Source organism: Polypterus senegalus, chromosome 2 (assembly GCF_016835505.1).
Source record: "Polypterus senegalus isolate Bchr_013 chromosome 2, ASM1683550v1, whole genome shotgun sequence".
Taxonomy (NCBI): domain Eukaryota; kingdom Metazoa; phylum Chordata; class Cladistia; order Polypteriformes; family Polypteridae; genus Polypterus; species Polypterus senegalus.
Genome location: NC_053155.1, coordinates 164,757,019 through 164,784,876, shown reverse-complemented (window position 1 = coordinate 164,784,876; position 27,858 = coordinate 164,757,019). Strand labels below are relative to the sequence as shown.

At 41.1% G+C, this 27,858-nt stretch overlaps 1 protein-coding gene across 1 annotated transcript in view; it reads right to left on the bottom strand.

Moving 5' to 3' along the window:
- Nucleotides 1-404: 404 nt before the first annotated feature.
- Nucleotides 405-27,858, bottom strand: part of LOC120524431 (glutamate receptor ionotropic, kainate 1-like) — a 491,483-nt gene continuing 464,029 nt past the window's right edge. The window contains 2 exon segments of the mRNA XM_039746284.1: nucleotides 405-694; nucleotides 3,003-3,228. Of these exon segments, the coding sequence (XP_039602218.1) occupies nucleotides 405-694; nucleotides 3,003-3,228 (516 nt within the window).

The following is a 27,858-nucleotide window of genomic DNA, read 5'->3' as shown; positions in this document are numbered from 1 at the left end:
TTAAAATAAATAAATAAAATAAATGATGGAAATTTTTTTAATATTGAACTCCCATGTTATTTGCCTATATGCAACATCAGGAAGCTGCTACAGTTACTTTTCTCTTGAGTTCCAATATAGTGGCTCACCCTCATCTAACATTTAGAAATACTAACTAAGCTTGTCTACATCTTATTTCACTTTTTTATAGTTTTCAATCATTATGTAATCAAAGACTAATGCAAATTAGATACGAAATCCTTCACAGAATGAAGATGAAATTCAAAAAAAAATTCACAATTTTGAGTACATTAAAAAATTTATTACATTTTTTCATACAAACATTTTAATTGAACATTTGAATTTATTACAAAGAATATTTTTAAGTATTATTTTATTCACATCACTACATAATAAATCTTTACTTAGCATGTGCTATGCCATTCACATTGATCAACGCTAACCTGTTCTATATCACCATTTTTCCTTGATTTGTATATAAATTCTCCAATGGCTACAAAGACAGAAAGAACAAGTCCTGCTGCAAGTACAATAAAAATTCCTCCAATATTTTCAACACCCAAAGCACTGGCTTCTTTGCTGTCTTCTTCTGGACAGCCATTACCTCGCCACCATTTTTCCTTCATCATGTGTAACTTGCCTTCTTCTTGTAATTGTAGAATTGCAATTGTGACTTTATCTCTGTAAGGTGAACCTAAAATAAAATATAAAATAAACCATTTGGTGTAGTGTTTCAGTTTTTATTTGTTAAGAAGCAAGTATTAATTTACTGTATATCCTTGTATAGAGAGAATGTTTATGTGTGTTGCTTATGTGAACAAACACAAATGATTGTCACTAACACATCCAATTAAATTTTTATTATTGACATCTACTAATTTCTTAAGGGTTTAATGAAAGTTGTTTAATAATATTTAAACGTTAAGAATATCACAAATAATGTTATGATATTTTACTTTTTAATATAATAGGCAACAATAATCAAGTAACAAAAACAGAATGCTTTGAGATGATCTGAGAAAATGAAATGCATATCATCACAGAAAGTGGTACATATATACTGGATTGTTTTGTTTGAGGATGCTCTTGCACTAAAAGGGTAAGAAGTTAAAATAATGAAAGTCATTGAGAAAGAAACTCATTTGAGAAGATTATATTTTTGATCATAAAACTTTTTTGTATTTTTTTTTTTTATTTATTAATTTTATTACAATCAATACATAGCAATCAAGTTTTTACAAAAAAAAGAATTATGTTAAGAACAGATCGATATGTATTTTTCAATGTGTGTGTAAAAGGTTAAAAATGTATGTGCATAAAATAAGACATCCCAATATGTTTTTATTTTTTTTTTTGCTAATATTTTCTAATGTTTTGAATGTCAAATTCATAGTGGTTGGTGCGCTGTGTCAAGTAAAATACCCAAACAGTTCACTAGATGGCACTATCGCTAGGGAGGAACCCTAAAACACCACAGAGGCAAGCGCGGCAGATTAAATCCTGCAGCCAAATGGAACAAGAGCATCTGGCTGCAGCCACTGTAAGGTGTTGAGCTCCTCTGTAAACAGAAACACGTGACTGCCACAGTAGACCGAAAACGCCCCTCCCCTACTATCTTAAGCTTAGGCGTGCTATTTCCCTTTTGCTGCTTTGCCCAGTGATTTTTAAGGTTAGGATTGTTGATTGGGTAGGTCCTATATTAGTTAGTCCCGTTTAGTCTTTTTAATTTTTAACCTGCCTTGTACGTCCGGTTGTTTGGGTTGGCTTCGTTTAGTTAAAAGAAACCGTTTTCATCGTACTCTTTTCTGGAAAAGTGTTCATCCATGTGTGGTTTTAGAAGGATTTTTTAGTTTGTGGAAGAAATAGCTTTTTAAGTTGGATCCTGTCCTGCCTCGTGTTACTTGTTGTCCGGCTTGGACATTTCCGCGAACGGTTATTTTATATGCTAAAGAAGGAATATGCCCCTCCCCCACTATCTTCTATATGCTAAAGAAGGAATATGCCCCTCCCCCACTATCTTCAGTTTAGGCATGCTATTTCACTGTTGCTGCCTTCCACGGTGTTTTTAAGGTTAGGGCTGGTGATTTGATAGGTCCTATATTCATTCGCCTACTGTGGAGGTCACGTGTTTCCACTTACTGTGGAGCTCAACAGCTTACAGTGGCTGCAGCCAGACCCTTCTCAAACAGAACGCAAGCTAAAGTTTGTGCCTCTTTGTTTGTAACTACAGGTGGGTTAATATTCCTCCAAACAAGATGTAATACTCCCAAGTAAGATATAAGAGTGTTGTGAAGCTGTGTATGTAACGTGCAAAACTGGGAGTTAAGTATTTTTTGTGTAATCCGATGAAAATAAGATGTTTAGCTATACCCGGAAGAGCGAAAGCCACAAGGGTTGTTTTCACAATAAGCGCCAGACGTGTTAAAGGGCTGAAACACATCTTGTCTTGGTTTATGTCAATGTATTGCGGTATGTTTATGTGGTTGTTGAATATGAGCAGTTTGATAATTGATAAGTTTTCAATCATAGGGTTTTAAAGAAAAAAACAAAGATGTTAGCTGGATAATTTTATGTGTTATTTTCTATGGAGTTAAATTTGTTCTGTATTATTGATAATACAGTACTTGAAAATATGTTATAAAGACTGTAACATGAGTTGTTACAGTTAGTGTCACAAAAACTATGGACATATTGTGTTAAATCTGGAATATTTATTTTGTGTTTGTGGTTATGAAAAATAAGATTAAATCCTGCGCCAAACGGAACGCAAGCTAAAGTTTGTGCCTCTTTGTTTGTAACTACAGGGTTTAGGAATACACTTCTCCCTGACACCCACCAGGCCAGGGAGGGTAACATTTGCAATTGGGGACTGGGGAGTTTTGTTTCATACCAAATTTTTAAAATTAAAGTTATTTCAGTAAAATGTATTTAGTGAAAAGAAAAAATATTAGAAATGTAATATGAAAGAAGAAATTGAACATTTTTAAAATGAAACTACTTACCAATGGGTGTCCCAACACCATAACCCTTTGAATCAATGAGTCCTCCAATTTGAGTGAGGTTACAGTTTCTCTGAGTAACATACTCAATGCTGGTAGATTCCATCAAAAGCGCATAATCGGTTGTCAGAACTCGCTGAATGCCCTCATCATTATTCTTCACTAAAGCTGTTTGCTGTCGGCTACTCATAAATGCCCACATTTTTTCATATGTAGAAATTTTGGATTTCTGTTTGGATGAAACAAAAGAGTAAGACTGTCTAATGTTGATAAAACATTACATTGATAATATTAAAACGGCAAGTTTACAGATAAATATATTCAAGGAGTTTTTTAACAATGCAGATATTTAACTGAGCTAAACTTGGAAATCGCACAGCACAAGAGCAGGAATTTTTATAAGTAATCAGTGACTCTTTTTACACAATAAGTTAAAGCATCCATGTGAGGTGAATCCTGTCTGGATTTAGTATTTTGAAACAATCAGGACAGAATTGAGTGTGTAGAAGTGATTGAACCACTAAGGTCAAGTGACCATAATATAATACAATTAATTCTCAGTGTTTAGTAAGAGTGCAAATGCAAAGATTAAAATTGTTAAGTTTAACTTTGGGAGGGCAACATTTTGAGCAGATTCTGTAAAGTCTTAAAGGGATAAACTTCAATAAGCTTTTAAGTGTGGATATAGTCAAAGAGCAGTGGGACATGTTTAAACACATTTTTCATATAATGCAGGACATATACAAGCTGAAATTAGGAATTAGTATGAAATTAAAAAAACAAAACAAAACTGTATAATGGTTTAATAAGGATTTGAAAAAGAGACTGCAACAGAAAAAAAAAGAGTTGCACAATACATATAAAACTTATTAATCCAATGCAATTTGTGGGGCATATGAGAGTGTGATGGCATTAAGAAGGATATTGGGGAAGCTAGCAGGTAGTTAGAGACGAATATAGCAGAGGTGAAAGATGATCCAACAAGATTCTTTCAGTGTTTTAGTAGAAAAAGAATAGTTAAGTAGAAAGAAAAGTGTAACAGGAATAGTACATGGGAAGTATAAAATGCAGACAGTGAAATAAAAGATGCTCCATATTTGCATTTATCTAAGACCTTCACATGTGAGGAAGTCGAGGATTCCCAGAGGTAAAATGGACTACTAAGGAGATACTGAGTAATTTGGAAATTATGGAGGCTGAAATCAGTCAAATCATCAGGACCAGATTAAATTTATCTTGGAGGACCATATTAGGAACTTCACAGCAATTAGGCAAACCAAAAATTGGATTGACTCATTTTTTTCAAACAATTCAGCTACTTTTGATTCAGCGTCAGTCGCTCTGGATCTAGTGTAGCCAGTGTATGGCCAAATTCAGTATCACCATTTCAGCCACAGGAACAGTGAGTAATAGTGAGACGGGGGTCTAAGAAGCCGGAACTTCCCTGGCACCCAAGTCATCAATTCGGACCCAGAACAGATTTTCAGCACTCTGCAGCACACCTGTGGATCCTGAGAATATTAAAGTGCTTGTAATTGGTGATTCCATAGTGTGGAATGTTAAAATTCCAAAGTATATTAAAACAGAAGTTACTGTTAAATGCTTACTGGGGCAAAGATATCAGATATTGAGGCTAAATTGGATATTGCCGATGATGAAGTATCTACCTTATTGCTGCATCTCAGCACTAAAGATATTTATTTACAGCAATCTGGGGTATTAAAGTGGAACTTCATCTCTATATCACCAAAGCAAAAATAAAATCTCAGAATTTAATTGTGTTTGGCCCGTTAATGAGGTAATATAGAGGGGTGTGATTTATTGAAGATTGTGTTCCCTTCACTGCTGGCTACAAACCTGAGGCCTCATACATAATTCCGTGCATAGAATTCACACTAAAACATGGCATACATACAAAAGTGGAAATGTGTGTACACACAAAAAAATCCAGATGCATAAATCTGTGCGTAAGTCAACTTCCACGTTCTTCCACTACATAAATCCCGGTCAGCGTGAAAAGTAATTCACGTGCATGCACCTGCCACCACTCGCCAACTACTCCCAGAATTACGCCTCTTTGAATATGCAAATCAATATAAATAGCCCTTAAGTGCAGTGTTCTGTGAAAAGACAATGGCAAAAGCACAGGGGAAAATAGAAGAATTTCAGCGAATACCAAGTGGAGGCAAAGAAAAATGTACTATTTGTTGGTTTAAACAGTGATATAAACAACAAAAGGAAGCTGATCGAGTGATATAGAGTGTCAGAGAGAACATCAAAAGTTCAAGTTCACAAACTCACACAGTGCCCGAAATAAAAAAAAAAGTTGTCAGATATCAAAGTCGCTGTGAAAAGGCGAGTCATAACCCACTTGTTGAGAGTCATATGGAAGCTTATTAGGGTACAGAGAAGCTGAGAAAAATAGAGACACAGTAGGAAAAAAGCACAGAACTTTAATCTCGAAATTTCTACTTTAATCTTAGTTTATTTTGTCATTAAAGTAGAACATCATAAACTTCATCTTAAAATCGTTTAATTTACTAGTTTCTCAAATACCATCGTAACTAAAGTAGCATGTTAAATGCTTTGTATTGTATGTGTTCTTCTATGTGCTCTATGTGTGTGAATCACTACGTGATTCTTAAACAGGCTTTCTCTTCCTCCAACAGGACACAGAATCCATTACATTTGTGATATTACAGCTCTCTGAATAATTTAAATACTGAGATGTATACTTGATATCATTTTCATGATGACAGGAATTAAAGCATGTATTAAACATGGGAACCCAGTGGCACAGTGATAATGATGAGCTGGTGCCCCATCCAGAGATTATTCCTGCCCACTGGCAAGATGCTTGCTGCGCCGTGTGTGACCTTTGATGAAATAATTTATTTCAGCAGTACTATCTCTTTCAAACATGCTATCCCCCAATTTCCGTCCTTCCTTTTCTTTCTCCAAGTACCCAATTGGCACACAATCAGCTCTGTTATGTCAAGGCATCTGTAAGCTTAGAATGACAATTCTTCAAAACTTTTTAGAAACATTGAAATATCTTCATAGTACATATTTAATTATTCCATCTATCCATCTATCCATCCAGCATCGCATCAGTGTTTGCCATATGTGAGCAATTCAAAAAACACTGCGCATTGCTGAGGCAGCATGTGCTTGATGCTGTACACCGATAATTCTCTTTCAAATAAAAGTTATAGCCTTTGTTAAGAATATGGGATGATTTTTTTCTTTTGTTTTATTCCAAAATATGGCAGCAAAAGTGTCTGGCTGACTGATCAGAGAACCATTCAGTCTTGTGATCTTAAATTACAGGTTGTTGTTTATTCCACCTGTTACTATCCTGAAGCTGTCACCCATAATACCTGTTGTGTGGCATTTTATAAATTACTTGATAAACACAAAACAAGGTGTATAGTTAGACTAAGATATAAAACCAGGTCCTTCCATGGAGTACCTGTAATAAATAGAAACTTGGTTCAAATTATCCATCCATCCATTATCCAACCCACTATATCCTAATGCAGGGTCATGGGGGTCTGCTGGAGTCAATCCCAGCCAACACAGGGTGCAAGGCAGGAACAAACCCCAGGCAGGGTGCCAGCCCACCACAGGGCACACACACACACACACACACTAGGGACAATTTAGGATCGCCAATGCACTTAACCTGCATGTCTTTGGACCATGGGAGGAAACCCACGCAGACATGAGGAGAACATGCAAACTCCATGCAGAGAGGTCCTGGGAAGCGAACTCAGGTCTCCTTACTGCAAGGCAGCAGTGCTACCACTGCGCCACTGTGTTGTCCAGTTCAAATTAAAACAAAAAATTTATCATAAACACTGATGCAGTTTTAAATGCTGCTTATTAAACATTTGTTATCTTGGAAGTAAAGCTGCTCTGGTAAATGACAAATTAAGTACAAAATCTGATTTGTGTCTTCTCAAAGAAAACTGGCCTAGGAAATCTGATCCTTTTCCCCTAGCTGAGGTGTCATCAAATGGATACACATTCCTTCATAAATCTAGAGATGCTGGTAAAGGAAGGTGGCCTTGGAATAATTCGTTGTGGCAAATCACTTCTAAACATTTAGGCAACCTCACATTCTTTGAGACACTCATTTTAAATATTAAACAGATTCCAGCACAATTTCAGTGCTAAACTTCAGACCACCAGGGCCATATTCATTGTTCATGACTGAATCTGGTAATCTTTTATCTGATTTGATTTTAAATTATGATCATGTACTGTTGATCACTTTTTCAATTTTTGTTCTTTCTGTTAAATTTAGTAGGATTTGTCATAATCATAATCACAGATTAGATTTAATTATAACTGCAAGAATTGAAATTTAAAATTTAAATATCACTCCACTAAATGAAGTTATTTCTGTTCACCACTTAATTATGTTTGATTTGGTTCTGCCCTTACCAATACACTCAGAGATTGAAACAAACACAGTGCAGCTCCTAGATTGCAACTCTGCTTCAAAAGTTAAAACAAAAATGATCAAAGCACATAGAACCTCATCCTGGTTTAATGAGATCAATCAAGCTCTTAAATTAGAAAACTGGAGCATAGATGGAGAGCAACAAAGCTGCAGGTCTTTCAAATTGCATGAACAGAGAGTATTAAAAAATACAGTAATCCCTTGCAATATTGTGCTTTGACTTTGGCGGCTTCACTCTATCACAGAATTTTATACGTAAAAATATGTAAATATTGTCACACATGCGCGAGTAGGAGGCCGCGGATGGACCTTAAGCCACATCGAAAGACGTTCGCCGGCAGGGAGTGGCGGATACTAACCTTTCTCCTTTGTTTTCCAGGACAAAAGACGCTCTGCCATAGGAACTTGCCCGCACTACGTCCACTTCTGCCCTTCCTCCGCCATCTTCCCTGACGTCAGCAGTCCCATCATCCCTCACGTCTCCTTCCCAGCATTCCTCCACTTCCGGCTCCTCCCTTATAAAATGGCCGCATATGAACCTGTTTATCTTTGTATCTGACCAGAGTTTTTATTTTAAATTGTGGATTGTCTACCATATACGGGGCCGGAAAACCCCAAAACTTTATGCTGCTTACTGTTGCATCTTTTACAGTGGCGTAGTCGGCAGGATACTAGTCCGAGGGAAATGACGGAAGGACAAGATCTTAACACAGTACTGCAGGGGATGAACGCCCAGATCCTCGCCCTGCAGCAAGCTCAAGCCGCTGCCAACAGGGAGTTGGAGCAAACAAAGGCCCAGTTGGCAGAAGCCCGGAGGGTAAGACCCGATCCACCTCGTCCTACGCCCCGCCTCTGGTGCCTATGACCGAGGCGGACGACATTGAGTCTTACCTGGGCATTTTTGAACGGACGGCCACCCGGAACGAGTGGCAGCGGTCCGAGTGGGCATCCATTCTGGCACCCTACCTGAAGAGACCCGTGCAGCGCGCTTATTATGATATCCCAGAGGAGGAGGCTGCGAGTTACGACCTCCTGAAACAGGAGATCCTGGCACGCTATGGCATTACGCCGGGCCAGCAGGCGGTTGAATGGCGAAGCTGGCAATTTGACCCCGAGAAGCCAGCCCGAGCGCAGGCCTTCGACTTTTGGGGAAAAATGGGGCGGTGGCTACGGTCCGAGGGTCCCCAAGCCAGGAAGGTCGTGGAGCAGGTGGCCTGTGAGGGCCTGGTTAACGCCCTGCCTAGTTCCCTTGCCCAGCAGGTCTGGCGCCACCCCTACAAAGACATGTCAGGACTCATGGAGGTCCTGGATCGTCAGCTCGCAGTCTACCAAGCCAGGGGGTCGGAAAGGCAAGCGCGTGGGAACCGACAGGGACAGGTGGCCCACCCCGAGCCCTTTCGACACGCTGCGGAAGCGCCGCCGAAAGCCAAAGAGAAGCCGTCCTCTCCGCGCTGTTACAAGTGTGGGGAGACCGGCCACCTACTACCGACCTGTCCCCTCAACACCACATTGGAGCCGATGGACTGCACCTGGGCCTCCACGGAAAGGTACTGTACTCCATCGCACCCGCTGGCAAGTTCAAACACGGGAGTGGTGTTGTTGAATGGGCACTCGTTGGTGGCTTTATTTGACTCCGGCAGCAACATTACCATTGTTGCCCGGCGTTACGTATTACCACGACAGTGGCTTACGCAGCATTTGCAAGTCACATGTGTGCATGGGGAAACCAAGTCTTACCGTTCCGCCCGGTGTTACATCACATGTAAGGGGCAGGCATCCAATTTGACGGTCGCGGTATTGCCCGAACCACCCTATCCAGTAATCTTGGGACAAGACTGGTCGCAAACAAATTGCGGTAAGACGAACACCGCTCCCGGGGCCTCCCTCTGGTCTAGCTGTGAGGGGACGAGGCACCCTTCCCGCGGTCTCCACGCCATGCTCGGGGGCAGGCCAAAATGGCACAGGCACGTCGGGGGACGTTTCTCGGGCGACGGACTCTGACCCGGAAGTATCCAACGGGGAAGGGACAAGCCAGGGAATACTTCTGCAAAACCACTCACAAGACCCACTGAGCAATTTGGATCATCAATTTCGGTCCACGCCTGCCTCATTTAAAAGGGAGCAGTGGAATGACGATGCCCTGCGGTTTGCTCGGAATGCGATTGTTCTTCCAGGCAGCTCACAAGCTGACGGTTCCATGCCATGCGAGCCCTTCTTTGTGCTGGAGAATGATCTGTTGTATCGGGTAGCAACCCACAAGGGTGAGGTGTGGAAATTGCTGCTAGTGCCGCGTACCTTCCAGCGGGAGGTATGTGAACTAGCACACGCTCACCTCCTAGGCGCCCACCTCGGGGCCGAGAAGACATTGGAGAGAATCAAGCTCCACTTTTACTGGCCCGGGATCAACGAGGAGGTCCGGCGCTTCTGTCAATCCTGCCCGGAGTGTCAGATTCACCAGATTCCTAGGAGGGACGGTGGTCCTCTCGTCCCTATCCCCCTAATAGATATTCCATTTGACAGAATAGGGGACGACCTAGTAGGACCCCTGGAACCCTCAAACCGTGGCCACAAGTACATATTGGTCATGGTAGATTATGCCACCCGATACCCAGAGGCGGTTCCCCTGCGCTCCGCTAACACAAAAAATATCGCACGGGAATTAGTCAACTTATTTTCAAGAGTGGGTATCCCCAGAGAAGTCCTCACGGACCAGGGTACTCCCTTCACCTCGGATACGTTCAAGGAGGTTGCCAGATTACTGCGAATAAAGCACCTGAAGACGTCTGTCTACCACCCTCAAACAGACGGGCTGGTAGAATGCTTTAGCCAGACGCTTAAACAGATGCTCCGCAAGGTAGTCAGCGCTGATGGCAGGAATTCGGACCAGCTCCTACTGCTCATGCTTTTTGCCTACCGGGAGGTGCCCCAGGCCTTTACAGGCTTCTCCCCCTTTGAATTGTTGTACGGGCGACAGCCCCGAGGACTTTTAGACATACTAAAAGAGGGCTGGGAGGCTGAGGTCCTTCCCTCCTCCAATATATTGGAGTATGTCGCGCAACTGCGCGACAGGCTCACTAAAATTAGGCCTATCCTAAAAGACCACGTGACTCGTTCACAGGCAGCGCAGGCCCGGTGTAACAAAAGCAACTCCGTCCTCCGAGAGTTCCGCCCGGGGGATCGAGTGATGGTGCTCGTTCCTACCTCCCACTCCAAGCTGCTAGCTCATTGGCAAGGGCCATACGAGGTTAAGGAAAGAAAGGGGCTCGTCGACTATTTAGATAATCAACCTAATCGTCGACCGAGCGAGAGGATCTACCACGTCAACTTGCTAAAGCCTTGGAAGGACAGGGAAGAGTCTCCCGACACCCGTAGATCCCTCTCCCTATTCGCCTGCACATCTGCCCTTAACCTCGGGGACGAGCTGACACCCTTACAGCGGCGAGAGATAACCCAGGCTATCCACGCCATCCCTGAAGTAGTGAGCGAGTCACCGGGCCGGACCTCCCTGATTGCGCATGATATAGTCACGGACCCCGGAGTGATCGTCTGGGACAGGCCCTATAGACTCCCGGAGGCGAAACGCACCGAAGTGGAACTGGAGGTGCAAATGATGTTGGATATGGACATCATTGAGGAAAGCCATAGCCCTTGGTCCAGTCCTATCGTTCTTGTTTCCACGCCGGATGGCTCCTGGAGATTTGGCAATGATTTTAGATGTCTAAACCAGGTCTCCAAGTTCGACGCCTACCCGATGCCCCGCATTGACGACCTACTCAAGCGGCTGGGTGCGGCCGATACTTGACTACTCTTGACATGACAAAAGGGTATTGGCAAATTCCTTTAACGGCATCTGCAAAAGAGAAAACGGCCTTTAGCACCCCTAGTGGACATTGGCAGTACAAGGTCCTCCCATTTGGGCTGCACGGGGCCCCATCGATTTTTCAACGTCTGTTGGTTAGAGTGTTGAAGCCCCACCAGTCCTATAGTGCCGCCTACCGGGATGACGTCGTCATCTATTCCGGCCCCTGGGAGGAGCATCTACTGCAGGTCTCTGCTGTCCTCCGCATTAACCCCCGTAAATGTTTTTTTGACTTAAAGGAGGCCAAGTATTTAGGCTACCTTGTGGGACAAGAACAGGTGAGACCCCAATGTTCCAAAGTTAAAGACATCCTGGAATGGCCCCGTCCAAGTGCCAAGAGACAGTTGCAGGCTTTCTTGGGGCTGGCAGGGTACTACCGCCGGTTCGTACCCCGTTTCTCCGAAAGGGAAGCACCCTTGACTAACTTAACAAAGAAGGGTGCACCCCTACAAGTGGTATGGAATGACAAGGTGGAACACGCATTCAATGACTTGAAAAAGGCCCTAACGTCGGCACCTGTACTAAGGACCCCTGATTTTGGGTTACCTTTTATCCTCCAGACCGATGCTTCAGACACAGGCCTGGGTGCCGTGTTGAGCCAAAGCATCGATGGTGTCGAACACCCCGTGATGTACCTGAGCCAGAAACTGCTGGACCGGGAGACCCGGTACGCGGCGGTGGAGAAGGAAGCCCTGGCCATTAAGTGAGCCGTGACTTATCTCCGGTACTACCTGTTGGGTCGCGAATTCACTCTGGTGACTGATCACGCTGCACTTCAGTGGATGTCCCTCCATAAAGAGTCGAATCCGCGAGTCACCAGGTGGTTTCTAGATTTACAGCCCTATAAGTTCACAGTCACTTATCGCCGCGGCGGCCTTCAGGCCAATGCCGATGCTCTTACTCGTATTCACAACCTCTCGGTTCGGTCCGCCCGTCCTGACGGTCTCGTGCTAAGGGGGGGGTCGTGTCACGCATGCGCGAGTAGGAGGCCACGGATGGACCTTAAGCCACATCGAAGGACGTTCACCGGCAGGGAGTGGCGGGGTACTAACCTTTCTCCTTTGTTTTCCAGGACAAAAGACGCTCTGCCATAGGAACTTGCCCGCACTACATCCACTTCCGCCCTTCCTCCGCCATCTTCCCTGACGTCAGCAGTCCCATCCTCCCTCACGCCTCCTTCCCAGCATTCCTCCACTTCCGGCTTCTCCCTTATAAAATGGCTGCCGACGCCTAGTATGGCGTCGCGCATATGAACCTGTTTATGTTTGTATCTGACCAGAGTTTTTTTTCAAATTGTGGATTGTCTACAATATACAGGGCCGGAAAACCCCAAACCTTTATGCTGCTTACTGTTGCATCTTTTACAATATATATCGCAGATTTTTTGCTGCGGTCTTTTTATTTCTGGTACGTGTACTGTACATGCTTCCTCTGTTGGTTTGCCCATTTGAATACAAACAAGGGACACTATTGGCAGATGGCTGAGAAGCTCCTGGGTGCTGATTGGCTTTGCGACGGGGAGCGCAGAATTCGATTTTGCTTAAAGCCGGCATCTTGTCTCGCTCATTCAGTATCAACGTGTTTCTTTGTGTAGTCGTCATCTCGTCTCACTCATTCAGCTAATCAATGTGTTTCTTTATGAAGTCGGCATCTTGTCTTGCTCATTCAGCAACGTGTTTCTTTGTGTGTACTATAGTCAAGCCCTTTGTTATGTCTACAAAATGATCTGCTGCTGCTACTGCTTCTGGGGCCATGCCCAAGCACCAATGGAAGATGTTAACAATTGCTAAAAAGGTACAATTGTTGGACATGTTGAAGGAAGGGAAAAGCTACGCAAGTCTATGGTTTGTTATATTAAGAAGGATGAAAAGAGCATGCGATCTACGGCCGCAGTGTCCTTTAACCAGGGCGTGAAATGAATTGTAAGTGGACGTAATAAGGCGGTAGTCTGGATGGAATCTGCTTTAGGGATTTGGATCGAAGAAGAACATCCCCGTGGACACCAATATCATCCGAGAAAAGGCCAAGCAACTTTATGATAGGTTTGTGGATGCCGGAGATGCTCTAGACGACGATCCTCAACCCGGAACTTCTGCTGAATCCCCCAGCAAGAGCTGTGAATTTACTGCCAGGGCTGGTTTGAAAAATTCAAAAAATGTCCAACGGCCAGAGTGAACCTGCAAGGAGCCGAGAAATATGTCGCGGACACGTTGAAGGCGATCATTGAGGAAGGCGGACATCGGCCTGAAACCGTGTTTAATATGGATGAGACAGCCCTATTTTGGAAGCGGATGCCGTCTCGTACTTTTATCATGAAGGAGGAGGCAAAGCCCTTGGGTTTAACACTAGAATTACCAGAGCCTATGAAAAAACTCGGAATTCCGTCCCACCTTAAACTGCTTCTTAAATCTCTTCACACCTCTCCGCCAGCGTCCTTTGTCTTCTAAATGTGCTGATAAAGAGAAGCTTGGAGCAGCCGGCTATTCCATCCCCCCACCAATTTAGAATGTGCACGAACTTCAGCTTGATTGAGTATCTGGGAGTGAAGTGGAGTTTTAGAGTGGAAATAATAGATCGTTATTTGGAACACACGCATTTCATGTCTGTTCAGTTTCTACAGTAATCTGTGTCAACACATTGTTAAAACAGAAACGTTTTTTATATTCTAGTAGTAGATGACAAAATGTAGGCATAAACTATATAATGTATGAAGCCTGAAGTCCAAATAGCAAAGAAACATTTTCACAAGAATAACACAATTGCGCTTTTATTCAAAATATAACTGCAGAAACAAAAGCCGCCTTAACATGCGACATTGACTGCAGCTTTTTGTAACTGCCTCTGTGGTTCAATAGACTTAGCCCCTGCTTGGGAATCAAGGGATCACGAGTTCGATCCTGCACCCCTCCGTTTTGAGAAGTAAGCCACTCTTATTCTTACTGTTTTAGAATAAAAGCATACATTTGATTTCAGTCTGTAACAGCCGGTGCAGTTTATGATCCTTGTAAAGGTTAGATTTTTTAATTTTTTATTCACTTTTCATTCTCTCAGTCGCGTTCAGAATCAATCCATACAACCCCATCTGACACGCCTGTTTTCACTAAAGACGCGCTATAGCTCTGCAGTGTACCACGATGCATACTAACGCCAAACACACCCCCCCCCGGTTCTGACACACAAACGCTGGCGTTGCCATCTTCGTATCTCACCGTCACTTGATTTTCGTTTTATTGAGTGTTCCTGCCAGTCCCCGCATGTTGCTGTATGCTGTTTCTTTTGTACTCCATGACATGCAGAGGAAAGAATGGTAAAGACCAGTAACTTCGGCGCTATATGCAATCATCAGACACTCCCCATCTGCCCGTGTTGTTCAAACACAGGGACATATATTGGTGTAAAAGTATAACAAAAGTGCACTTTTATTCAAGTGCACTTTTTCCATCGCCTTTTCCTGTAAGAAGCAGTGTACACACTTCTCTCTATGCTGTGGTTTCTATTACACACCTGAAAGAAAGAGACAATACATGTGAAAATATAATCGCACTAATGCAATATTATTTGAAAACGAACAGCATCAGATCGGGTGTAAATTTATGCAGGAACTGGAAATTCTCTGATGCGGGACCTTCCACCAGGGAAGAAAGTACAGTGTCAGGTGCTCATTCAGTGTAATAGAAACCATAGCACAGAGAGGTGTGTACACGGCAACAAGTACACGTGTCGTAAATGTAGGAAGACGGTCCTTGGGTGTGTGGGAACTGTTAATATTTGAATGTGATGATTTTATATAGCACGGAATGAAAATCTGCACTTCTTAGCATTGCACCATGCAAGCTGTAGTTTTGAATAAAAGTGCACTTGTTTTGTTTGCGAAATGAAGTGTCTGCGTGCACTTTTCGTGGCATTACACGTGTATTTTTTGAGCATGCCCGTTTGAGCAGTATAAAAAGTATTGAAAAGTATAACAAAACAACGGGCAGATGGGGAGTGTCTGATGATTGCATATAGCGCCAAACTTACTGCTCTTTACTATTCTCTCCTCTGCGTGCCCTGGAGTACAAAAGAAACAGAATACAGACGCTGCTTATAGCTCTGCAGTGTACCACATGCATACTAACACCCCCACCGGTTCTGACACACAGACGCTGAAGCTGCCTTCTTCGTATCTCACTGTCACTTGATTTTCTTTTTATTCAGTTTTATTGAGTGTTCCTGCCAGTCCCCGCATGTTGCTGTATGCTGGATATGTTCAAATGTATTGTCTCTTTCTTTCAGGTGTGTAATAGAAACCACAGCATAGAGAGAAGTGTGTACATTGCTTCTTACAGGAAAAGGCGATGGAAAAAGTGCACTTGAATAAAAGTGCACTTTTGTTATACTTTTACACCAATATATGTCCCTGTGTTTGAACAACACGGGCAGATGGGGAGTGTCTGATGATTGCATATAGCGCCGAAGTTACTGGTCTTTACCATTCTTTCCTCTGCATGTCATGGAGTACAAAAGAAACAGCATACAGCAACATGCGGGACTGGCAGGAACACTCAATAAAACGAAAATCAAGTGACGGTGAGATACGAAGAAGGCAGCTTCGCCAGCGTTTGTGTGTCAGAACCCGGGAGGGGAGGGGGTGTGTTTGGCGTTAGTATGCATCGTGGTACACTGCAGAGCTATAGCGCCTTTTAGTGAAAACAGCCGTGTCAGATGGGGTTGTATGGATTGATTCTGAACGCGACTGAGAGAATGAAAAGTGAATAAAAAAAAAATCTAACCTTTACAAGGATCATAAATTGCACCGCAGTTACAGACTGAAATCAAATGTATGCTTTTATTCTAAAACAGTAAGAATAAGAGCGGTTTACTTCTCAAAACGGAGGGGTGCAGGATCGAACTCGTGACCCCTTGATTCCCAAGCGGGGGCTAAGTCTATTGAACCACAGAGGCAGTTACAAAAAGCTGCAGTCAATGTCGCATGTTAAGGCGGCTTTTGTTTCTGCAGTTATATTTTTGAATAAAAGCGCAATTGTGTTATTCTTGTGAAAATGTTTCTTTGCTATTTGGACTTCAGGCTTCATACATTATATAGTTTATGCCTACATTTTGTCATCTACTACTAGAATATAAAAAACGTTTCTGTTTTAACAATGTGTTGACACAGATTACTGTAGAAACTGAACAGACATGAAATGCGTGTGTTCCAAATAACGATCTATTATTTCCACTCTAAAACTCCACTTCACTCCCAGATACTCAATCAAGCTGAAGTTCGTGCACGTTCTAAATTGGTGGGGGGATGGAATAGCCGGCTGCTCCAAGCTTCTCTTTATCAACACATTTAGAAGACAAAGGACGCTGGCGGAGAGGTGTGAAGAGATTTAAGAAGCAGTTTAAGGTGGGACGGAATTACGAGTTTTTTCGTAGGCTCTGGTAATTCTAGTGTTAAGGCTCACAAAGATCGCATCACGCTGGTCATGTGCGCCAATGCTGCGGGCTTTATGATAAAGCCTGGGCTCGTTTATAAGTCCAAAAACCCCCGGGCCCTGAAAAATAAGAATAAAAAAATGCTGCCTGTGTACTGGATGCACAACCCGAAGGCCTGGATTACGAAACGCCTAACGTCGGATTGGTTTTATCCCAGAGATAAAGATCTACCTGGCAGAGAAAGGGCTGGAGTTCAAAGTCCTTTTACTTCTGGACAATGCTGGAGGTCATCCCTTGGATCTATCCTACCAAGGTGTAAAAATAAAGTTCTTGCCGCTGAATACAACATCACTGATTCAGCCAGTGGATCAAGGAGTTATCCGGGCTTTCAAGGCATTGTACACCAGGAACAGCCTGCAACACATTGTCGAGGCAATGGACACGGACAATGACTTTTCCCTGAAGGTGTGTAAGTACATGATCACATCGTGTATAGTGAACATGCAGAAGGCCCTTAACAATATGAAGAAAGGGACGGTTAATGACTGCTGGAAGAAATTGTGTCCAGAAGTTGTGCACGACAAGAAGGGGTCTTCTGCAGAAGAAATTCAGCACTCGGCGGTTGACAAGACAGTCAGGCTGGCAAAACTGCTGGGAGGAGAAGGATTCATCGACATGACCTGTAATGACGTCATCGAGCTGCTCAATGCCCACTCCGAGCCGCTGAGCGAAGAAGATTTGGCCGAGATAACAAAGTCAGCGAGTGAGGAAGAAGACGACCTAGCACAGGAAGAAGACAACCCCGGCCTAACTCTTGAGCGTCTCGTGACCATTCTACGAATGGAAAAAGATCTACAGACATCAGCCGAAGAATGGGACCCGCAAATAATTTGTTCTTTGCAATTTAAAAATGCTATTGACGGCGCCACGGAAGTGTACAGGAACCTCTTTACAGAAATGAAAAAGCAGCGCCAACAACTGCCCATCACGACGTTCCTCACCCGCAAAACACTGCCTAGTATGCCTATGTCCAGATGACGGTGGCGGTGCTACACAGTCGCCTGAAGAGGCTCCTTTAGAAGAGCTGTGACAGTGCAGTAAAGTCGTCATGTCATTGTTGGTGAGTACCCATAACTAATTTTCTACGTACTTAGTATGTACGTTTATTGTAACTGTGCACACATTTTTATACAATTTTTCTTGCATTGTAGGTATTTTTTGCCGGTGGCCTGTCTATTGTAATGGCTGTAACATCTGTGATATCGGAGACGCTCCACAGTATCTTTAAAATAACATTTTGGTTTTATGTACAGCATTTACATGTTATAGATTTTTCACTTTGTATTTTCATATTACCTAATCAATTACAATATGTTTAAAACTGTATTACGTATTAAATAAAACTCCTAAGTGATATACGATACGTATGTTCGTGAGTAGTATATAAACAGTGTGTTTACATACATAATTTCAACGAATCTTACCTAATAACTAAGAGAATATAAAGGGTTTATGCTGTATAACTGTGCGGGGAATATTTATAAACAGTGTGGGAGAGTTTAGAAGGGCTTAAAATATATAAAAATAACCATAAAAACATATGGTTTCTACTTTGCGGATTTTCACCTATCGCGGGTGGTTCTGGAACGCAACCCCCGCGATCGAGGAGGGATTACTGTATAAGAAAACTCTCTTTAAAGCATCACTCTTCCTACTATTTTAAAATAATAAATAACTATAATAATCCTTGTGTACTGTTTAGAACAGTAGTTACAGGGACCCCAAGACTGTGTAATGGTCTGCCTGCTACTATAAGAGGCACCCCTTCAGTCTCACCTTTTAAATCCAGGTTGAAGACTCATTAATTCAGTTTAGCTTACCCTGAAAAGAGCTGCTGATTATCTGTGCATACTTAATCTCTGTTGTTAAAACATTAGTACTAAAACATAAGTAATGTGATATTTATAATTTGTTACAAACACTCGACTATCCTGTTTCTCTTCTTGGCAGATGTGGTACTTGGTGCCACTGCTGTACTGCCATGGGAAAGTCACCTGTCGTAAAGGAGCACTGTAATCATTGGGGAGAATGGTTGTTTCATCATACTGGCCAGCCCAGTGCTGAATCAGCTGTAGGATGGTTAGTTGGGCGGAGGTGGCTTGTTGGTCAAGGTTTCCAGGGGCCTCATGCATAGCACCCTGCGTAGAATTCGCACTATATACTATACTATACTATAACATGACGTAAGCACAAAAGCCGAAATGTGCTTACACACTGAAAAATCCAGATGCATATATCTGTGCATTCGCCCACTTCCACTTCTTCCGCTCCATAAAGATCGGAATAAAGATCTAGACTAAAAACTCACCTATTCAAAATAGCTTATCCCACATAACTTTCTCCATTTTCCTATCTTGGAAGTGTTTATGTTTTTATGATCTTGTAAATTACCTGCTCTTTTGCCAGCTTTTTATTTTCTTACTTTTATTATTATTTTTTACTGTGTACAGTGTCCTTGAGTGTTTTGAAAGGCGCTTTCAAATAAAATGTATTATTATTATTATTATAAATCCCAATCAGCAGGAAAAGTAACGCACGTGCACGCGCCTTCTGTCCCACCCCGTCTCCTCCCAGAATTATGCCTCTTTGAATATGCAAATCAATATAAATAGCCCTTAAGCTCAACGTTCTGTGAAAAGGCAATGGCAAAAGCAAGAGGGAAAATGTAAGAATTTCAGCGAATACTAAGTGGAGGCAAAGAAAAACGTACTATTTGTTGGTTTAAACAGTGGTATAATCAACGAAAGGAAGTTGATCGAGTGACATAGTGTGTTGGAGAAACTTGAAAGCTCAAGTTCACAAAGTCGCACAGTGCCCGACATAAAAAAGAAGTTGTCACATATCAAAGTCGCTGTGAAAAAGCGAAACGTTGCCCACCATCTGAGTGTCATATGAAAGCTTATTAGGGTACAGAGACAAAAAAGGCACACAGTAGGAAAAAAGCACAAAATGTTAATTTCAGTCTCGAAACTTCCACTTTAATCACATAGTTTATTTTGTCATTAAAGTAGAACATTATAAACTTCATCTTAAAATCATTTAATTTACTAGTTTATAAAATCTCATCGTAACTAAAGTAGCACGTTAAATGCTTTGTTTTGTATCTGATCTTTTGCTCTATGTGTGTAAATCACTACATGCTTCCTCTTTCTCCGACTGGACATAGAATCCATTACATTCGTGATATTACAGCTCTCTGAATAATTAAAATACTGAGATGTATACGTGATATCTTTTTCATAATGATAGGAGTTAAAGCATGTCATTAAACAGGGGAACATGGGGTGTGATTGTGTGCGCCCTTCGATTAACTAATTTATTGTAGCAGTACTGTCTCTTTCAAACATACTAATCTGCAATTCCTGTCCTTACTTTTTTTTCTCCAAATACCCAATCGCCACACAATCAGCTCTGTAATAGACGTTAAGCCATCTGTAAGCTTACAATGACAATTCTTCAAAACTTTTAAGGAACATTGAAATATCTTTGTAGTACATGTTTATTTATTCTATTCATGTATCCTTCCAGTGTCGCGTCAGCCCCAGAAAGAATACAGCACAAGGTAGGATCAATGCGTGAACTACCTAGCGCTGCGGAACCGTGTCCTCACATGTTTAATTATTAACAATACAGATTATTTAAATGAAGTTAAAGTTTTATCTATATAATATAATCAACATATTTTGCTGCATTTCATTTTAAAAATGATATTGTCATCATATGTAAATGCGTGCTTTATAAAGTGGCGCAGGTTATGCAATATTATAACTGTAGTGCAAGTTTACAGTGAGGTGATTGTACTTATAAGTACAAACAGTTCTACAAGGAGCACTTGATGGACTGATTGATTGTTTAACATTCTTTACAGGATTACCTCTCTCTCTCTCTCTCTCTCTCATTTCTCCTAGGGCACGAAGCAGAAAATGGCCGACAGTGGGGTAACTCGCGTTGAAATCGTAGTTGAGGAACTCCAGGCACTTGATGAACAGATTCAGAAACTCCTGTCCCGACGGAGATACCTTAGAGATCTGAAGGCCCGGCTGTTGGATAAACCGTCCTTGCCATCTGGAACTGGCGAAACATCAACCCCGCGTCGTGCTGACCTCACCCCCGCGTCTCGTAGGAGCGACGCCGCTGATGACCTCGGTGGATTTCAGCTATGCAGGCGGGGGTTCAAGGCCAGAGCACCTCCATCGGCACAGGCAGCATTATCTCAGAACCGGTTTGACCCTCTCCGCGTCCCCATTTCGCTTCAGCACCTGGTGATGTATTAGTGGTAGGTGATTCTATCGTTAGAAACCTTAATGTCGCATGCCCCAATGCAAAATCATTTGTTTCTTGTTTTCCCGGTGCTCGTGTCCGAGATGTAATGAGACGTGCGCCAGCAGTCTACGAGAAACACAAGGAGAGGGCAGTTGGATCAATCGTCTTGCATGCCTTTGTAAACGATATAAGGCACCGACAATCAGAAATCCTGAAGGCTGACTTGCAGCTTTGATTAAAGACACGAAGGAGAGGACCCCATCGGCAAAGATCTTCGTTTCGGTCCACTACCTCTCGTCAGACGATCCAACGAGTACTACAGTCGTCTGCTAGGGTTGAACAACTGGCTACAGGGTTTCTGCAAGAAGAAGGATGTCGGTTTCATCAACAATTGGAATCTCTTTTGGAAAGGCCGTCTCTTCAAGCGTGATGGCCTGCATCCGAACAGTTTCGGCGCCCGGGTCCTCTCCGAAAACATATCGAAGGTAATTCGTTTTTCTTGACTATCTATCTCTGCTCTTAACCCCTTCCGAAATAATACTGTTGTGCCAGGACATGATGAATGTTTAATAGAGTCTTCCGTTAAAGTGCACACATTAATACTGTAATAAGCAATCTCAATGCACGTAGAAAACCTAGGAAATACGGCATAAACTCCAATAATCTAATTAAAATCACTATTTTAGAGGAACAATGTATTAAAACTATAAAACAGATCACAGATTAAACAAAAATACACACAGCGCTAATAATAATAATTTAGTTCCTATTCCAAATATCAATAACGCACATAGTACTCATCTCTGCACCTCCGAAACATTAAATATGGCACTATTAAATGTTAGAGCTTTAACTAACAAAACGTTTTTTATCAACGATCTTATTAGTGATAAAAATAGATCTTATTGCACTAAATGAAACATGGCTTGTTCAGATGCGCAGTTTTAATCGAATCTGCGCCCGGATTACAGTTTTACTCATGCAGACCGCCAGGGAAAAGGGGGCGGATTGGCTAACATTTACTCGAGCCGATTAAAATGTAAAGATGTCAGTTTTGGTAAGTTCAAGTCCTTTGAGTATCTCGCCGTTGTTATTCATGGAGATTCTCAAGTTCTAGTACTATCCGTGTATAGACCTCCTAAATATAACGCGTCATTTTTTGAGGAATTCTCTGACTTAATGTCAATTTTAATTACTAACTATGACACACTCCTAATAGTTGGCGACTTTAATTTTCATATAGATAATCAGTGTGATCTAAAAGTAAAAGAATTTATGAACCTCCTGGATTCTTTTGATTTGAGACAACTCATAAATCAGCCTACACATAAAGCAGGTCATACATTAGACTTAGTGATTACTAAAGGACTGAAAGTTGATATAAAACAGATCATTGATATTGGTCTATCAGACCATTTTCTTCTACTTTTTAATATAGAAATAATGATAAAAAAAAACACTCATGAGAAGCATATTGTTAAAAACGCTTCTTTGACTCGCAGCAGCTTTAAAACTTACAAACATTTTAAGCAATCAGTCCGTTTATAGTGCCAGCTATAATAGCGAGGATAATGTAAATAGTAAGGTGGAAAGATTTAATTCTAAAGTGAGAGCTGCTGTTGACATAGTTGCACCTGAAAATACGGTGAAAAAATCTTCTAGCATTGTTATACCATGGAAGACCCAAAGAGTGTCTGATTTAAAGAGAACATGCCGAGAGCTGAGCGTCAATGGAGGAAGACTAAACTTACTATCCACCATGAAATATTAAAAGTCAAAATAACAGAATACAATAACACTGTCCGTCTTGAGAGACGCTGCTATTTCTCAAGATTATAAATAACAATGCTAGTAATCCCAGAGTCTTATTTTCTACAATTTATCGCCTACTAAACCCAGGTAGCTCAAAGGGAATGCCTCCTAAGTGCTTCCAGTGAAACCTGTGAGGCTGTCGCTGTATTTTCAATCAAAAATGTAATGATATTAGAAATAACATAGTATTTCTCCCCAACACTAAGGATCCTCCTAAACCCCAGCATCCTGTTATAAACAAATTAAACTCTTTCACTAGGATAGATTTACCTGATTTAAAAAAAATAATCTCTCAATTAAAACCCTCCACCTGCGTCCTTGACCCGATACCAACAAGGTTTTTCAAAGAAGTATCAGGCGTGCTAATTGATAATGTTCTGACATAGTAAATTCGTCACTAGATACTGGGGTCTTCCCAGACTGTCTTAAGACTGCTGTAGTTAAACCCCTACTTAAGAAACATAATCTTGACCCTCAGCTCTTGAAAATTTTAGACCCATCTCTAACCTGCCTTCTTAAGTAAAGTTCTGAGAAGGCAGTCATTATGCAGTTAAATGACCACCTAAATAAACATGCTATTCTTGATAAATTTCAGTCAGGTTTTAGAACAAATCACAGCACAGAAACTGCACTCGTTAAAGTAGTAAATGACTTGCGTAAATGCAGACAGAGGCCATTTATCTGTTCTCATCCTCTTAGATCTGAGTGCTGCATTTGACACCATTGATCACAACATTCTTAGAAATCGCCTTAGTCAATGGGTGGGCCTCTCTGGCAGTGTCTTAAATTGGTTTGAATCCTACCTGACAGGGAGAAAATTTTTGTTAGTTGTGGGAATTACAACTCAAGACACATGATATCCAATATGGTGTTCCACAAGGCTCTATCCTGGGTCCGCTGTTATTCTCAATCTACATGCTTCCGTTAGGTCAGATTATCTCAGGGCACAACGTGAGCTACCACAGCTATGCTGATGACACACAGCTGTACTTATCAATAGCACCTGATGACCCGATTCTATTGATTCACTAACACAATGTCTGACTTGTATCTCAGAATGGATGAATAGTAATTTTCTCAAGTTAAATAAAGAGAAAACTGAAATTTTAGTGATCAGCAATAATGGATACAATGAGGCTATTAGAAATAAACTGGATACATTAGGATTAAAAGTCAAGACGGAGGTAAAAAGCTTAGGGGTGATTGTTGACTGTAATCTGAATTTTAAATCACATATTAATCAGATCATTAGGACAGCATTTTTCACTTAAGAAACATAAGCTAAAGTTAGACCTCTTATATCACTGAAAGATGCTGAGAAATTCACGCGTTTGTTTTCAGTCGACTAGATTACTGTAACGCACTCCTCTCAGGACTACCCAAAAAAGATATAAATCGTTTGCAACTAGTGCAGAATGCAGCTGCTAGAATCCTAACTAGGAAAAGAAAATCAGAACACATTTCTCCAGTTTTAATGTCACTACACTGGTTACCTGTGTCATTCAGGATTGACTTTAAAATTCTGCTTATGGTTTATAAAGCCTTAAATAATCTCCCCCATCTTATATATGGAATGTCTGACACCTTATATTCCAAATCGTAACCTCAGATCCTCAAATGAGTGTCTCCTTAGAATTCCAAGAACAAAACTTAAAAGAAGTGGTGAGGCGGCCTTCTGCTGCTATGCACCTAAAATCTGGAATAGCCTGCCAATAGGAATTCGCCAGGCTGATACAGTAGAGCACTTTAAAACACTGCTGAAAACACATTACTTTAACATGGCCTTTTATAACTTCATTTTAATTAATTTAACTTAATCCTGATACTCTGTATGTTCAATTCATCATAATAACTATTCATGGTGGCTCTAAAATCCGTACTGACCCCTACTCTCTTTTCTGTTTCTTTTTCCGGTTTCTTTGTGGTGGTGGCCTGCGCCACCTCCACCTACTCAAAGCTTCATGATGCTCCAACAATGATGGATGGATTAAAAGGCAGAAGTCTACGTGACCATCATCATCATCAAGCCCTTCCGTGAGAACCCTAAATCCAAAGAGGACTGTTTCATTTATGTTAGGTAGAATGCCCAGAGGGGACTGGGCGGTCTCATGGTCTGGAATCCCTACAGATTTTATTTTTCTCCAGCCGTCTGGAGTTTTTGTTTTTCTGTCCCCTGGCCATTGAACCTTACTCTTATTCGATGTTAATTAATGTTGATTTATTTTGTTTTTTATTGTGTCTTTTATTTTTCTATTCTTTATTATGTAAAGCACTTTGAGCTACTGTTTGTATGAAAATGTTCTATATAAATAAGCTGCTGCTGTGATTCCCCACTCAGATACAGTGATATAAATACTCCGAGTGGTGCAGTGAGAGTAATATGAAAAAAGATGATCCGCTGTGGCAACACCTAACGGGAGCAGCTGAAAGAAGAAAAAAAGGTGCAGCGAGAGTAACAACGCTAAAGCAGTTATGGTATTTGGAATACTTTGGCTATTCCCTGGACCATTATATTGTTACAAGTTAATTACAATCAGATGCATTACACTAATAAACAATATGCAGTTAGTTTCAGTGTATTTATAAAGCCATGTCAGGAAAATAAAGAGTAACCACACAGGAACAGTAGCACTGCTTTGATGCTGGGTGCCACCAGTCTGCAAAACCGAGCGGAGAATTTGCGTACGACAGGGTATGAGGTACTGTGGAAATGTGTGTGGCTTTACGCCAAGTGTAGGTTTTATACATCACAATTTGAACGTGGAAACGTTCTTACACAAAATTTTTGTGCGTACGCACCGTTTATGCATGAGGCGCCAGGACTCTGTATTCTTGTATTTTTCTTTGTAGTTTATACTATTGTATTGGATTTCTGAGGTGGAAATGATATATTGGCCATCTAGCTCTGTGAAAAGGATTACTTGTGTTCTGTCTTGTGTATTGTATTTACCCCATTTTTGACACCCATTGCACACTCAACCTACCTGGAAAGTGGCCTCTCTCTCTCTCTCTGAATTGCCTTTCCCAAGATTTCTTCATTTATTTCCCTACAGAAATTTTGTTTAGGAGTTTTGTTTTGTCTTTTTAGGGAGTGAAAAAACAGTCAAAAAAAGGTCCCATTTAAAGTTCATTGAAGCTTTGAAGTCCTTGTGTGGTTTTGGGCTATACAAGAAATAAATTGTTGTTGTTGTTATTATGAAGGGAATTAGTACAGTGGATCGAGACTGTTACTTCAAAAGAGTCCAACTAAAACACGGGGACACAGTTGCAACCTTTATAAGGGTAAATTTAAGCATTAGGAAATTTTTCTTCATGCAGAGAAACATTTACAAATGGAATAAGTTACCAAGTAGTGTTACAGACAGTAGGACTTTACTAATATTTAAAATTAGATTTGATGCTATTTTGGAATAATTTAGTGAATAGAACTGGTGAGCTTTTTGGCGCGAATAGCCTGTTCTCATCTAGATTGTTCTCATATTTATGAAAATGCAGCTATCAGTTTGAAAAATCTGAAGACTAAGCAATGGACAATGAGAACAGCATTTTTTTCAAAATCTGCTTCAATATTTCAGCTTTTGAAGTTTTTTGTGGTTCTTTATAAAGCTTTTCACTATGCAATTTTTATATTTTCTTGAAAAGATTTACTGATCATCTTGAAGATAGAGAGTAAGGTCTGAATATGTGTCATTGTTGCCAAACGGTGGCAAGAACATTATTTTTTATTCTTACTAATATTTTGTGTTTAACTGTTTATATTTGATTTTATTTCTGTGTTTTAATCAATAAACTAAACTCTTAATATTGATTTCTTCAAGATTCATATCTTTTTCTGGTCTCAGGTGTATGGTATTAACTTAGGACTTTCTCTGAAGGGCTAATCAGTGCCCGGAAAAGGTAACTAAAACCATCAAAGTATCAACACCAAGTCTTCGCACCAGAAATTTAGAACTTCAGGATGAACCTTAAAGGCCCTAAAGTCACCATTCCCTACACACCTCTCACCCCTTAGCCTAGCAAAGAGAGGTAGATAAAGTGGGCATCCCTCCAGGCCCAGGCCCAGACCTAGACACAGTAAACAATGTCCCATCCACATGTAGTCAACAACATTCAGCCTTTGCAGAGGAGCAACAATGTATTAAGGAAGGGACCATTATCCCTATATGAAGTCTACTTTTTATACTGAATCTTTATATTGATAATTCTGACTTATTGGAGTTGGTACATGAAATCCCAAACAAACCTTGAAAGAGATGAAGCCAACCAACTTATTCTTCCTAGAAGTAGTCATATCATGGTTAGTGTTACAGACAGTAGGACTTTACTAATATTTAAAATTAGATTTGATGCTATTTTGGAATAATTTAGTGAATAGAACTGGTGAGCTTTTTGGGGCGAATAGCCTGTTCTCATCTAGATTGTTCTCATATCTCTCATATCTTCTCATATCTCTCAAATCTCATATTGTTCTCATGTTGGATGAGATTGTGCTCATCCAACATTATAATGAGCAGGTCATGCATTAGGGATGTCACTTCACGGAGAATACTTTACAAACATCCAGTCTGTGGATTACTGCTGGAAAATCAGTGGTACTATTCATTGCGTTGTATGTCAAAGACTACAGAGAGGAATGCAAACACAGAAAATGTCTGAGTTACCCATGGAGAACCTCAGTACTAACATCACTTTCTTCTGTATTGGACTAGATATTTTACGCCACGTAGCTATACAGTCAGAATATCTGTTCATAAGCTTTAGGTATGCATGTAGTGCAGTTTCAATAGCTTGTACAGACTACTGACTACTGGAGATATGTTTCCTAAAAGATGTGGTTATTGGACACATAAAAGAGGAAAATACTTTCCCCCAAACCAAACCTTTTTCAATATAAATTTTCTATATAATTTAACTTAATTCTTAATTTAAGTCTAGGGCTACAAGAACCATTTTAATAAAGCATTTGTCAAAAGAAT